This window comes from Plectropomus leopardus, chromosome 20 (genome assembly GCF_026936395.1).
Source record: "Plectropomus leopardus strain MGB_pleo_1.0 chromosome 20, ASM2693639v1, whole genome shotgun sequence".
NCBI lineage: Eukaryota > Metazoa > Chordata > Actinopteri > Perciformes > Serranidae > Plectropomus > Plectropomus leopardus.
The window spans coordinates 57,520-73,674 of NC_142195.1; the positions used below are offsets into that span (position 1 = coordinate 57,520).

At 39.3% G+C, this 16,155-nt stretch overlaps 1 protein-coding gene across 1 annotated transcript in view; it reads right to left on the minus strand.

The window, feature by feature from the left end:
* Positions 1-14,804, minus strand: part of mapkap1 (MAPK associated protein 1) — a 52,255-nt gene extending 37,451 nt beyond the window's left edge. The window contains exons 1-3 of the mRNA XM_042508834.2: positions 14,643-14,804; positions 6,750-7,236; positions 797-886 (exon numbers count right to left, since the gene is read on the minus strand). Coding sequence (XP_042364768.1) covers positions 797-886; positions 6,750-7,032 — 373 coding nt within the window. The 5' untranslated portion in view covers positions 7,033-7,236; positions 14,643-14,804. The remainder of the gene's footprint in view (positions 1-796; positions 887-6,749; positions 7,237-14,642) is intronic.
* Positions 14,805-16,155: the final 1,351 nt, after the last annotated feature.

Sequence of the window (16,155 nt, forward strand, 5' to 3'; positions counted from 1 at the left end):
ACTGTGTCTAAATGAGATTACCTGTCTGAGTAAAAGTTAAATAAAAACATCCCCACACTGCGAGTCTTTCCCAGTGCAACATATCAGTTCCACAAGCATCCTAATTCCTTTGCACCTTTTAGTTTAACATTCTACAAAAACAGTGAACAGAGTTTAATGGTGTCCTCTCACCCTGGGAATGGCAGAAAATGTCTTGAAATGAACAGGGATCCCAGTACAGCTACTGGACGAAGGGGATTTTTGTATGCATTTTTATCTCTTGACAGTGACAAACTCTACATAATCCAAAAACATAAGCACTACATCTCAAATCTGTGATATCATATGGGTAACTAGAATTACTGCCAGGCAGTTGTATGCATATATGCACCAGTTGCACTTACAGTTAACATCCATGTCTGTGAAAACATGGATGCCTGGCACACATCTTCCCCCAGGCAAAACAGAAGATCTTTACAATCAGCTCAGTTTCGAGGTGGACACCCAAGGTAAGTGTCACCAGTTCAGTAACTGACCAAAGAGATAATTGCCAAAATGTTTAGTTAGTTTATTATTACAGTGCCGCCCTAAGGTCTTTGATTGTCACATTTTGTGCCTGAGTAGTAGGTTGTTTTTACAACCAACCTGCCAATTTTGGTGAGCTTTTGTCATGTGATGTTTGCTGCACAAACAGTTTTAGTGGAGAGAAAGAAAGAAATAAAGAAAAAAAAAAAACAAAGCCAATTGGGATTCAGCAACATGTGTTGCTGCTTGAACCTCTACATACATGTATTTTAAAAACATTAGGAAATACTACCTGACTGGGAGGCTGTCCTCTCTTTCCATTGAATATTTTTACATTTGATTTGGTTCTGGCGTTCTTTCCTTAACCTTTCAAGTCTTTGGGCTGAAAAGAAAGAACAACGTTTAAATTTCTGTCAGAGGCAGAATGACAAAAGCTGTTAAATACCTGGTGAAACAGAAACATTAAACATTATGTAGACCACAAAACTAATTGAAATGTATATCCTTCATCGGGCCTGTGAGAGCAATATGAGAAGAAAAGGACATTTGTTCTCTGAAGATACACTCATTCTCTGTCATGTGATATTTTGACTGACAGTCACACACATAAATACCACTCACACCAAATATGATTGTTTGTAGTTTATTAAAAAAAAAAATTAAATCATCCCTCTCATCTTACCAGCAGCCCCAGGTTTCTCGCGGCTGTCTTGTTGGAGTCCTGATGAGACAGCCACCACATGTCAGTGCTCGATCTCAAGTCTGAAAGTCTCAAAGGACTGCAGCTTCTCCCCACAACCCTGAAGCATAACTAGCACTAGGGCTGCACAATTATTGAATATTAATCACGATCACGATTTTGGCTTTCCACAATTTACCCTTTGAAACCTCAGTAAACTGGCTTAATTCCTTTCAAAAATGTTGGAAGAAGGCTGACAGCTGAAAGATGACTTACTTACTGCAAAAAGTACACAGAAATTATCCAAACATTAGCACACAAAAAGAGGATAAGGATAAGGGAAGAAATAGTTTTATAAAATGATTAAAAACACATTTGGAACAAAATATTCTATATATAAATAGGATGATTAGAAAAATAGTTTCCTAGACATTATCCCTATCTTATTTTTATTCAAATTTTAATCTACTAATTTATTGCAATTTGCAGGCCATTTTTTGCCAAGTTGATTATTGATTGACTGTGATATTGACCTTAAAAATGCTTGCTATACTTTTGAAAAGCTGTCTATCACTCGCTCACCCTGTAGCACCAGCCTGTGAGAAAACTTTACTGATTGTTGCAACTGCAGAGGGGCAAAATGAAAGTAATACAACAACCATCCATTGTTTGAGAGTATTTTGGATTTAGAAGGGGAACAAATCATATGAGAGTACACTACACTGGTTAACTTGTTAAATCTCCTGAAGATACACCACAATCTGCAGTACAATGAATGAATGAAGGCCAAGAACAACGTTGTAGCTAACATCTCCCCACTGAATACCCGTCCTTGTCCAGCGTCAGCTCAGACACACCAACGTAAATAAGATGAATCAAAGGCTCCACTATAGGCGATTTTGAAACAGAAAATGCACCCTCCAGTTTCAAATTGGAAGTGTGGTGGCATTTGAGCTTCCTTAAGTCAGAAAATAATAAATGCGAGAAGCAATGCAAGAGGGTGTTGAACTACATAAATAGTACAAATAACATGATGCAGCATGTTGAGGAGCTCCAGTCAGTCCCGCCTTCACACGATCCTCCTTAACGACAACTGCAGGGCCAAACCACACTGACAGGCTGCAACCCTGCTCGCCCAAACAAGTACAAAAGCCAAAGAGAGAGCCCAGGTTGTCTATTTCCCATGAGTGGGAAATAGACAACCTAGTTCTTCAAACTCACCCTCTCTGCTTTCCCCTCTAGCAGAAGCAAACCTTTCCACACCAGCCACCTCTGTCCCAAGTGTAAGAGTTGTTTTTTTTTTGCTGTTGTTTTTTTTTTTGTTTTTTCAAAAAGCAGGGGACATTTTGAATGTCCAAAAATGTATTCATTGCATGGTTTGTGTTTTAAATTACATACTACCTCAGAAATAAAAAGGGATTCTTTAATTTGATATAGAAAAGATAAGAAAATACAGTATTTTGTATAATTTTTGTTTGAAGTAATTAATAGATTATTTTTCAGTTATAATTTTTCTGCAAAAGTGAAAAATCTAATTGTGAAACCTAGTATCATGAAAACCAGTATCGTGAATCGTATTGAATCATGAGTTGAGTGAATCGTAACATCCCTAAATGTAGCACACATAACATGGAGATAAAAGCAGGGCTTTGTTTAAATGTGAAAATGCAAAAAAAAAACATTTTTTATCCTTAAAAACTATAAATAACTGTGATAAATAATCGTAACCTTAATATTGATCAAAATAATTGTAGTTATTAATTTACCCATAATCGTGCAGCCCTAACCAGCACTCCACCAAACTTAGTACAAAACTCAAGAGAGCCAAAAAGAGACATGCTGTCTACCTTTGGACTCCCTCTCTCACCAAAACCACATTACCTCACAAATAAAGCACATGAATGAAGCTTAAAGTAGAGGAAAAAAAACTGTAGCCAAATCAAAGGTTGGAGGGTAGAGCAACTGAAATGTAAAGTGCAGATCAAATAAAAACAGCAGACACACAGTGACTGTGATTCACTTTTCAAAATGCTTTCTAGTTTCTGGGAAAAAATAGTAAAAACTTTGTGGATGAAAAAATCCTAGCAGGATCACTGATAATTCACCTTGTTTGTAGTTAGCATTCTGTCAACAGTAGGCCTGCAAAAACTAATCTGGCAAAAAAAACTGGCAAATGTATTTTTCTATCAGTGTGGGGTGAGGAAAAAAACTGAAACAAAAGTTTGAGTGACTACTAATACAAAAAAAAAACAAATTTCTCTGTTGTTAATCCCAATAAATCATTGTTGTGTGAAGACAAACAGTAAACAGGACAGTACTGTCTGCTGCTCTCTTGACAAAGCTCTCTAGGATTATTCGCTTGATGTATCTGTGAAGTCATTTTAGCCCCAGCCATGGGCTGCTGCTCAATCTCTGGTGGAATCCATGCTCCAACTAGATGCAGCTTACAATAATGCAACATGCTCAATGGATGTTTTGCAGATCAATATAATTCCACAATCGATGACATTAATGAATCACCCCAGCCTTAGCACAATAAAGCTTCACTCGTTCCATTTTACCCTTCACAATAAAGGCTCCAGACACACCCAATGCACCACTTTCAATGCTTGCAATTTGAGGCACATTTAAAGGGAAGAACATGTATCAAATGCTTTTTTGCATGAAATCCGTCAGTAGATGGTGCTCTCTCATCCATGCCAAGTGGAATCCAACCAGGGATCTTTGTATATCTTCCTTTGCTCGCTCCTTACCTTTGCTGTCTCTCTCTTCTGTCAAACTATCAAATACAGGCAAAAATACCCGAAAGTCCAAACGCCAAAAATTCAAAAGATAAGAAGCAACAACCTCAATAGCACAGTCTCCTTCTGTTTTAAATCTGGAGTGTGAAAAATCAACAAAGCCCTAATCAGATGACCTCAGATGCAGACCGGGCTGCAGGAGCTCTTTATTGTAGGCAGGTGTCTGACCATGCAAAGCTCTGAACATGATCACAGGAATCTTGAAATGGATTCTGCATTTGATGGGATGCCATGGTAAAGAAATCAAAATGGGTGTTACATGAGACTTTTTGGAGGGCCTGGTCAAAAGCTTGACAGCAACATTTTGGACTATTTGGTAAGCAGTCCATGTATGTCTTGCTATGGTAGATGTAAAGGGAATTGCAGTATTCAAGGCAGGAGGAGCTCATCTCAGCGAGAGATACAATTAGGCATAACCAAATAATTTACATAGTAAACAAGACTCAAAGCCTTGTCCTCAGAAAGCCAAGATTATAGAGTGCCCCAGGAAAGATGTTTTTCTGTAGGCAGACACAGACATTAATGTCCCTCTGGTTCCTTTATCAAAGAACCTATTGGATTTTTCAATTTGATTTTGGCTTAATGTAGAAACAAATGTTTACGGAACTTGCACGTTTTGTTTAGTAAGATAATATTCAGAAATGAATGCCACTTTTTGGGTACTTGAAGCCTAAATGCAATCGCCAGAAGTAAAAAAGCTAAGGTAAGCCATAAACCAACTAAACCACAGTTGTATGATTTGATGTCTCTCACCGCATTAAGGCTGCCCCTCACTCATGACACAGTGCTGCAGCATGATGATGTTTTGTAATCTCATTTGGCCACTTGTGAGCAACTGCCTTTTAAACATACATAAGAGTTCGCAGTGGGGTATTTATTGATTTATTTTTTGTTGTAGAACAAAACGTGAATGTCTCTTCAGCTTGAACCCGAGGTGCTAAAATGCTAATTAATTTCCAGCTTTTAGGACTCATTACTGGGGTTCTCTCTGATGAGAGATTTAACAAAAATAAGAGAGGCAGGACTTTCTATTACCTTCAGGACAATGCCATCTAGGGCAGAAAAGAGACCCTCTGTTTTGTCAGCATTAAGCTTGTAGAAAGTACATGGTATCCAATGTTTTAGTGTTGAGTCAATTTTATAGAACAGACAGCTTAGGAAAATTTTGAGGCTTAAACAAAATGTATAATAGCATATTGTCTGTATAACAGTGGTGAGATGGGGTGGGAGAGTTTCTGTCAGTGCATTGTAAGGCCTAAGTTGTCTCCCTAAACTGCAGGTAGCAGTTTCCGGTCAGACAGGTCAGAGTCTTATGATGGAGCTTTATTGAAATTTATGTTATTTATTTTTTCTCATTTAGAATATATCACTTTCTAAGTGTCTTAACTAAATGGCCAATGAGCCCCTTTTGAATGTTTACATGTTTCAAAACGTAAAATGAAAAAAAAACTTGCTAAATACAGAACTGTAGATTGACAAAGAAAGAAAAGAAAGACAACAGGCCCCAGCCCATGCAAGCCAACATGAAAAGATACTTGCCAAAGATACTTGTTTAAATTGCTGGGGGAAACCCTGAACACTTTTAAAATAATGTATTATATGTCCGAGAGGAGGCAAAAAAAACAGCATCGGACCCAGGGTAGAACCTTGGGATACACCATGAGACAGTTCAGTTGATGAGGGATACTGGGAAACAGGGAACAGTAACTGAGAAAGTCCTGTCTAAAAATTAAAATGAGAAAAATTCAAAAGCTGATCTAAAGATACCTATCCACTGCATGAGCCTTTAAACCAAGATATGGTGATCCACAAGATCAAAGGCAGCAATGTGACCTAAATGTACCAATACAGAGGATCCCCATGTATCACCACAATTAAGAGTTTGTTTTTTTCTGTTGAGTGAAACTGACAAAAAAACAGACTGAAACTGCTAACATACAGCTGCAAAATGTTAATTTTTCTAAGGCCTTGGCTATAGTAACTTAGAAATGGGACTGCAGTTCTACAGCAATGTGGGGTCAAGATTTGCTTTATTGAGAAATGGTTAAACAAAGAGTCAGAGAGGTATTGATTAGAGAGTGCACAAAGACCAATATAACCAATGACATTTTTGTACACACAAGGAAGTGGGTGCAAGGTCAAGTGGACTAGAGGAAGTTTTCATACTGACAAGATTTTTGAGCACTTGTAGAGAGATTGGAGAAAGACTTTACAAAATTTAAAAAATTCATTGATCATACCAATAAAGGAAATTAAGTTGCTGCACTCCTCTTCTGAAAAAAGTTGGAAGAGCAGGTGATGCAGGGTTGAATTACTGATGGTGTTGAACAAGATTTTGGGATTACATCTACCAGGCTACTTGATACAAGGTTAGAAAGTATGTAGCTCTTGTATCCTTTACTGTTATTAAAATCTATCAAAAAATACTCTAATTATGTTTTAAAGAAAAAGAATTTGGCAGACTGCTTGATTTACAAAAAGGGAAATTTGCAATGGGATTTTTGCTCCTCACCTCATAGCAATTAAAAAGACTCACACAGTGAACCACAATTTAACCCCATGCTTTCCACTCCTACTGCCGCAACCTTGAATAGCACACAATTTGACATAAACCTCACTTAACCACTGGCCCAGATTAGACACAAACCCACTTCAAACAATAGCAGAACAGGCTTTCTGGCTGTCCCTGTCATAATGACAGGAAGGAGTTGTGCCTGACAGAAAACCTACCCTGCTAACCAGCTAGAGCATGGAGAAGAGCCTACCTGTGTTGGAGCGTCGACGTATGCCAAAGTCCCAGCTGGAGGTGATGTCCATCGACTGGGAAAGGTCACAAGCATGATTGTCTGTCAGGTTGTTACCCCCCTCACTCAGAGAGCCTGACCCTGTTGATCCACAGCTGCTGCCAGGCACCAAAGCCAACTGGCACTTCTCGAGATCCACATCCTGGTCTATTAGTACCATCTCACACATTCCTGTATCATCACTGGTCACATGAGACTGTCTGATGTGGGCCAGAATAATGGCTGGGTTGTCCAAGAAAGCCATCTTCTCTCTTCTATAAAGCTTAGATTTGCGGTTTTTTTTCTCCTTGTATCAACCTCTCACTGTATTTCTGAAGATCCCTTCCACTTTTTATCAGTCTTTCTCCAAGAGTCTTAAAGTACTGGCTGATGACAAGTGGAAAGCAATCATTGTTTTCATCTCCTCTTGATTATTCTTTTTGCTCCAAGGCAGGAAAGGTGCCAGTACCTGTTAAGAGTGAAATGACAGTTTTTACATAGTACAGGCTGAAAATTGTAAATTAAGGTTGAAAGTTTGAGCCAAAACTTTTTTTAAAAAATTTATTAACATTTACATAGCCATAGGTGTTGTAAATGTTAATACATATCAAGCTCAGTTTGATATGGTGCTGGTAAACTTCCATTTGGCATTTTGAAGTATGTAGTAGGGCCCTTTGATGCGAATTTGATGTTGATGCCATGATTGGCCAGCTATGCAAAGGCAAGAGAGCAGTCAGGGATTGAACTTCTTTCTTAAGCTCTCTTTTCTCATTTCTCATTTTCCACAACTGTTTTTGTCACTTGCAAATAATTTAGTGTGACACCATGAATTTCCTCAAGGCAGGGGAAACTAGACTGACGTTCTTGCCAGTACTATGACCCCAACCTTCATTGCTTCATATTGTTCTCCTCCTGCCCTAAGCCTTGCGAATCCCTGAAAACACCCATTCATTTTTGTAACTGCTAGTCACAAAGTCACATTCATGTGACGTCACCAAGAGTCATTAGGTTGCAACACTTACGTACCGACCGAGGAAAGTTTGGTACTAGATATAGCCTGCAGATTGAGTATTTACAAATAGTGGAATCATTTAAAACATTGGTTCCATCTAGCACAACCTTAAGGACACCACTACAGATGCCTAAAATCCCAGTAAGTGAAGGATTCCCGGCGCGTTGGAGGCGACTGTTGACTGACAGAGAAATGAAGTGACTGATGCTCTTTTCATGTTTTGTTGTTCTGTGAGTAATGGTTTATTTTAGGAGTTCTTTGAATAGGAACAGACTGCAATAATACAATGCCTTTCTTGTCTTAGCAACCACTAAAAGCCTTTTACAACAGGCCCAATTCATATACAGTATACACACATCCATACTCTGTTGACCATAAACATTCACAGCACACACAATGGCAATTTGTGGATCAGTATATTGCCAATTAACACTTAAGCCCCTTCTAAACTGCCTGTTCAAGGCAGGAATAGGAACACTGACACTCTAATTTTCTTTAAATCTCATTTTAAAGGCATCTTTTTAAACTTGCATATTAAGTTTTAACCCTATTCAGATTGATCTGGTAACACTAAACCTTTGTACATAGTGATTTTATATACTGTAAATTTGTCTTAATTTAACTGATCTGCTGTTACACTGTTGGTTTTTAACACTTCCTTGTAAGGTGACCTTGAGTGTTTTCAATGGTGCCTACAAATAAAATCTATTATCATTATCATTATTATTTTACCGTTATGTCACCTCACCGCACTTTACAAAAGGTACGATCGAAGCGTGGGGGGGACAAGTTGTCTCACCTTTAAGTCAGCAGCTGTGGTAATAACAGCACCAAAACCACTTTTGTTTGGTTCTATGTAAAAATGCAAAGGTGGCATTAAAAAGGACTTGGTAGTGGCCTTATAGTGCAATCTCTGTGTAAAAAGGGCTACAAGAGCTAAGAATGATCAGTAAACAGGGATTACGGTTACCGGTTATCGCGATAATTGCTTTAAAATTCCTCAATGCTGAGTAATATCATTCAAATTTTAATTATCATGCTTTGAAATGGTAAAAACTGTCAGTGGGATCCGAAATTAACACCCGCTCAAAAGGAACAGACTGCAATAATACGACCAGATGCGAGTGAATCTCTGAAGACTATTCGCCCAGGGCCGGCTCTTGGCATAGGTGGCGCCGCCACGCTGCCAGTCCCCCTTGGCCTTGAGGGAAAATAATAAAAAAATAATAATTTTCTATGCCCACTGGCACCCTCACTTAGTGTTTTCTGTCTAGAAAAAAATATATATATTAACATTACAAATAAGTAAACAGTGACATGTTCCTAAATTATGTGTGACAAGTGATGTGTCGTTATTTGCTGCGGAGGTGCGGGTTGGGGTTAGGGCGCCTAGGGCACCAAATTGGGTAGAGCCGGCCCTGTATTCGCCACACGGGCGGGTGAATGTTTGTGCGTTGTTAGGGGCAGAAGGCTCTGCTGCTCTGTGCAGCTGCTCCTGTGCCGTCTCTCTCACACACACACATGCAATGTGGTGAAACCTGATTGTCTCAGGTGCTACTAGTTCTGCGGCACTGTTTACTGTATGAGACATCAGGTGATCCTCTAAACTATCACCAGCCACTGGTCTACTGGTAGCTTAAGTTGCATGCGTAATTATGAAGGTTATAAGATATTAAGACAGAGGCCCAATAGTCTGCAAACTTGCCAACACTGCAAACTTGTTTGGCTCTCACATGGACAGCATCAGTGCAGTAGCTTCACCTCTTCTGTTCTTACCTTTCACAATAAAAACCCTAAATGGATACACTGCATCACAGCTTGCCAGAGGGAACTTATTTACAAACAGAGGCTGTGGTGATGATTGTTTATAATATTTCATACTTTTACTTCAGATTTTGCTCTGGCCTCTTCTCTAAGTTTGCATTCATTATTATATCAATTAAATTAAATAAAAAACGTTTGACACCAACGCTCCGAGGACTGGAGGAAATTTCTCTGAGGAAAATGAAAGTTTACTGGAGTATAGGAAGTGGTGAAGTTTATTTTTTTTCCTCTGCTTCCAGTCTGTGATGCGGACAGCACAGCGACATCGCCGCAATGGACAAATGCAGTCATTGCATTTAAAAGAAAAGAATTGATGAATATGTGGAATGTTTGTATTGTGTTAGTTTTTGCCGACATTGAACATTGGAAATCTGTGGTGGCAGCCGCCACCAAAATTAATATGCAGGAAAAACCCTGAATAAATTTGCCCCTGAGAAACACACCAGTTAAGTATAGAGGCCATCCCAGAAGCTAAAGTCCCCCTAATTTCCTTAACAAAAAGCCATTTTTCCATTATTATTCCATCATTATTCCGTTATGGGGCAAATTTACACTGTGTATCTAAGAGAAGACATGTTTGTCTCTGTCTGAACATTTACGAAGCTTGAGCCTTAAAGCAGCCCCAACAAACTGACACCACAAAGACTAGAATCTGTTGTTAAACACACTAATAACAGCTTTATTTGTATTGTTACCTGGAGACCCAGTACAGAGCCTGTTGATCCTGCCTGACTTGGTTAGAATTTATTTTACTTTTACATCCCCATCTTTATTATATTCATCACTTGTGAGGGTTATGTAGGGGCAGGGGCTTGAGGGTAAGCAATTTGTCAATACCCCAGAAAACCGCCCTCTTTTTCACAGTCTAATGTTTGCAGGTCTGAAAGAGTCAGAACTGCTGTTTTTATTATGTTAACAATGGTGCTGTCAGTCACATTTGGTCAGGTCAGGGCCATGGCAAAATGAGTCATTCATATTTTCTCACGACATCTAAGCCTTTCTATCCCACAGGAGTGCAGAAAATTACAAATTATATACATCTTTAAAAAAAAAGGTTAAATTATTGGTTACCGTTTTAGTTACCAAACTGAGGAGTGGGCAGTTATCAGTATGGATAGAAAAAAATCCATATTGTTCATTCCTTATTATTCAACACATTTAACTGCCCTCCTACTTTGCAGCGGTAATGGTCACATTGATATTTTGTTGCCTTTGCAAAAGCCTCAATGATTGAGGCTTGACTGGCCACTATGGTGGGAGTTTTGGTCCAGCTGCTCTTTGCGGTGTTTCTATTTTTAGTTTCAACATGTTTATCACACAACCTGCAAAAGGTTTTGTTCACATTCTCTGGCTCTCCTTTTTTCATTTGGTTTCAAAGCAGACAATCTCCAAATAGGTGCATTTGCGTTCTTTTATAAATGGGAGCAAACATCTTTCCCATTGGAGTAAGGGCTTCATGGGCCTATGTCTGACATATAGCATCAGACAAGTATGCCAGCATGTTGTTACCTCTTTTTTTTTTTTTTTTAAGTGCTACAGCAATGCAGTGAAGTACAGACAGTAAAAAAAGAGAAAGAAAGATTGAATACAGTTAGTGCTAAACAAGCACAGAGAGCAGGAGGAGAGCAGCTTATGAAAATGTCAACAGCACCCCGCCCCAAAAAAACCCAAGAAAACCTGGAGGGACTGAATACCATGTTGAACAATAATCTCGTCATATTGTCCAAACCTTGCCTGTTGATATCTTTGAGTCTCTGTATATGCAATTTGGAGCACAACCTATCTGTTAAAGGAGCACTCTACTCATTTTAATTTTCACAAGAAGTACTGCTCAGCCTGTGTGAACAGTTGCATAATGTCCTCTGTGACTCTGAAGTAGAGATGTAATGATATTACATTTTTTATGTCACGATTATCATAACCAAAATTATTGTGATAATACTGATTAGAGAAAAAGAGAGAAGTAAAGCTACTGCACTGACGCTGTCGATGTGAGAGCCCAAAAAGTTTGCAATGTTGGGTCAGACTATGGGACCTCTATGTTAGTATCACATAACCTTCCTAAGTATGCATGCAACGTTAGCTACCAGCAGACCAGCGGCTGGTGATACTCTAGTGGATCACCTGATGTCTCATACAGCAAACACTGCAGCAGAACTAATAGTGCCCGAGATGGTCAGGTTTTGCCACATCGCACGTGTGTGTGTGTGTATGTGAGAGAGACAGAGACGGCACAGGAGCAGCTGCACAGAACAGCAGAGCCTTGTGCCTCTAAAAATGCAGCGGAGACGCTCAGCCTTCATACATGACTATTTTGGCACAAACATTCATTCGCCAGTGTGGCGGATAATCTTCAGAGATTCACTCACATCTAGCGCTCAGCGGGTGTTAATTTCGGATCCCACTTACAGTTTTTACCATGATTTCAAAGCATGGTAATCACACACACTTATCATGATAATTAAAATTTGAATATTTCTAACCATCTGGAAATTTTACCGCAATTATCATGATAACTGTTACATCCCTACTCTTAAGCAGCTTTATCAAGTCTAAGAAAATAACTTATGATGTGGAGGTGCTGTCACAAGGGTTATCACAGAGTGGGCTTGCAGGCTACAGATGTTAACAGAAACCTGCATTACAAACTCTGCTGCTTATTTTTTTATTCTATCACTTTTAAGACATTTTAGATTACTTGATTTAATTTTAATAAATTTAGCTATGGAACACTGTGGTGGTCAATGGCATAGTTAACCCATTGCTTCCCCTGGGGACACTTTCATCATTTTGGATTTTGATTTTTCAATACTTTTCACCATGTTAATGCATATACATACATTTTGGCTGGATTGTGTGATTTTGGGTTAACTTTAGAATTTCAACCTCAGCTCTTATAAGTCTATGATACTGTGGTAAATCAAAAGTGTTCCTTTCGTCTTCCTAGAGGACTTTTTTTTCCTATTCACTCCCATTCACACTTCTTTTGTTTCCATCCTGTAGTCCTGACTTCAAAATTGAAGTGTTTTCATTTTTTCATAGGATGGGGCAATTTTACCATGTTTGGCATAAGTATCAGTAACATTCTGGCTAATGGTGTCGCAGGAGAATAAAGTGGATAAGATATGAATGAGGCTTACTCAGCAACAGAACATCAGAGACTGCTCTGCACACATCTTCACAGAGACATGGTTTGCCCCAAACATGCGGGATCAAGCTGTTGCACTGGATGGGCAGACCTTGTTGGCAGCCAAAAGGACTTAAGACTCTAATGCAAATTCAAAAAATGCTCTGCAGGAATTGAACAATGCCATCAGCAGCAACACGCCTGAGTAACCGGATTGAATCTTCATAGTAGCTGCTGATTTTAATCAACTCATCTTTCAACTCCAAAGATGTAGCAAGTTTAAGGACACATGTAATTTCATGTTTTAAACTGTTTAAAAAATGACAAATCTACCTTCTTTTGCAGATCCGTCAATGCAGCATATCAGGCAATCGAATATCCAATGTTTTTGCTGGGCCGTGAATGCAGTGCAGCAAGTAGAGTTCTTTTTCGCAGCTAAATGTCACTCGTCTGATGGGTATTTTCATATAAGTGAATTAATGAGTTGTATTTATGATTAAGACGGAAGGTGGTTGAAAGACTAAAACCAAACGACAAAAAACTGGAAAAGAATATTATTACATAGTATTTTTAAGGCAGTTTTAGGGAGAGGACATTTGTCGGCAGGATTGAGCTAATGTTATAAGGGTACCAGAGGGTTAAATTTGTCAAGCATCGTTTGTTCATTTGGGATTTTTATGTTAACACCAAGAATCGTGCAAAAAGACAGAGGTAATGCAGAGCCTGATGAAGACTTAGATTCGAGACAGTTTCTATTTGTCAAATGTGGGTAGCACAGCTTTATGAACAGGCAGCCTAGAATCTAAATATATAGTAAAGGGCGCTGATGCATCACAGCGTTAATCTGCACTGCGATAATAACCTGGAAGCTGTAGACACACAGTTACTTTAACCAAAATCATCTGTCATTCAATATGTTGCGTCAAAATACCAAAAATGTCACTGGCGCGGGCCATACAGGTTATTTGACCTGGCTCGGAGCTCAGAAACACTCAACAATTCAAACCATGATGTGATGAAGTGTTGTCATTTAGACAGTAAGCCCTTATACTTGGTGGAAGTTATCATTGGACACTTACTGACCTGTACACAAAGGGCCTCTTACTGAACATAACGGCGATTTGTTCGAGTGTTTACACTGTGAACACAAAGCTGTTAGTAATTGCAACACAGAGAGAGGACTGAGAGCAGGCAGTTGCATTAGCCTCACTCAGATACCAAAGTTAGCATGTTGAACGCAGGAGTTGTGACACACTGCAGCGCTAAAACGTAATCGAACAATCGCCGACAAGCAAAACCGTAAAGGTTCCTAGTGCGTACGGGCCTTTATTGAGTTTTTAAGGGCCAGTTACCGCAAGAAGCTTCTCCGACTGATGCTAACTGCAGCTAACAGTGTTACTTAGCTGGAGTCGGATGTTACATTTGATGAAGTTTGCTTTGTTACTTGAGACAAGCCATTTATGTTACACGTTGACCGATCCCTGCTGAGTTCATCTACTAGTGCTCTATATTTTGTACCACTTCCAAGTGATACCCTATTAAAATTTTTCCCAACCGCCTAATTGACTGCTGTTTCTTCCCGGTAACGTTAGCTGGTTTGGCGTTAGCTTGTGTAATTAGCTTTTGTTTCCTGCCTATTTGGCACCTCGCTAACTGGCAACCTGAAATCTCTTCTACATTTAGCTAGTTGAGTCGGCGTGAAGCTACTTAAGACTGAAGTTAGAGCGTTAACATTACTCGATCTTCACGAATGTCACTGCAGATGACATTGGTTGTATCCAGTTCGCCCGTAAGCTTGTTGAGGCTAACATCACTGAAGCTTTCTTTGAGAGACCAACTGTGGTTGGCGTTAGCTGCTGTCATTGCCTTCCACAGTCATGTTAGTCAAAGTTAGTTCATTACAGTGTCTCACCTTAGAGGTCACAAGCGATGAGGGAGAGACTTGTTCACATTGGCCATTTTATCCATGTATGTACCCGGTGGTGACGGTTACTCTCTCCATTAGCAAGAGTGCACTGAAGTAACAATCACAACAAAAGTACAGCCCACTGCGGTTTGCTGGCTGAACTCAGCTTTCAGTTCCGGTCTATTTCTTCTTTGTATTTTTCTTCAGTGAGGTTTTTCCTTTTTTTGGCAGGTTGCAATACTAACTTTGCATACCGCCACCTACCGTACCGGAGTGTGCAGAACAAGCTCTAGTTTACATTGTTCACTGCAAATGAAAATACAACTAGAAAATGCAATTTCCGAAGGAACTGCGGGTGTGAATGCTCAGCTTACACTACGCTGCAATGCTCATGCTGAAATGCTTGCTTGAATGACTTGAACGTGAAGTAGTATGAATATCTAAAAAGAAAACTTGGACAGATTAAATTCTGATGAATGTCTTTAAAATTTTGAATGATACTAATTATGTTGAATATGTTTAAGCTTGCTGAAAAGCTGATGCTACACTGCCATGCTTGCTTGAATTTGTTAGAAGATGGTGAAGTAATATCAATACCTGAAAAAAGTATGAAGGAGTTTAATTAGCTTGAATGCTTTAAAATGTTTAATACAACTCATCGTGTGGAATATCTGAAAGCCTGTGAGAAAAGCTGACATTTGTTAGAAGATGGTGAAGAAATAGGAGTTGAAGTGTGTAAAGGGGTCTAATTAGTTTGAATGTGGTTGAAATATTGAATAATATCCAGAAAATACCTGGAACAGTGCCTTAAATATGTTGGTTTAGGTTCAAAACTGCTTACAGAGCAGCAGGTTGTTTGAATTGTCTGTAGAATGTGTCAGATCCTGTGTGTGCGTGTCTGTGTCTGTTTCAGAATGTTAGTGTGTCTAGCAGCCCTGACAAGTTGCCGTGGTGACAGCCATTGCTGGGTGAGGTGCTGAATCTGCCTGTTAACGTCAGAGATTCAAGGTGAACATCCACTGTCAAACAAGTGGCCCTAAGCCAATGACAATACCTCCACACTTCAGACATATACTGTTAGAGAGAAAACAGCCAGAGGAACATATAACTGTGTACATTTTGTGTCTGAAAAGTGTAACGTGAGACTGAGCACAGGTTAAAGAGAGGCATCAACTGCTGACCTGAAGAGATTTCTTGAATCATTTTTACATTGAGTTATGTGGGGAGGTTGGTGGATTTCTTTTTTCTTTCTGGCCCACAGTAGGAGCTGTGTAAATCCAATTGGTTCCAAAGTCACATTATCAGAAAGACCACAATTTTTACTATATTGTCACCAAATATGGTGTGTGACTAGCAACAGCTGGAGATGCCATGGCAAGAGAAAGAGAAATGTTTGGGAGGCTGTCAGCATTCTGCCAGTTGGTCTCTCTCACTCTAGCTGTGAGCATTCTCTGCCATAAGGAGCAATGTTAAATCTTGATTTTGGCACTTTGGCAAAATTTCAAACAAATCTGAATAT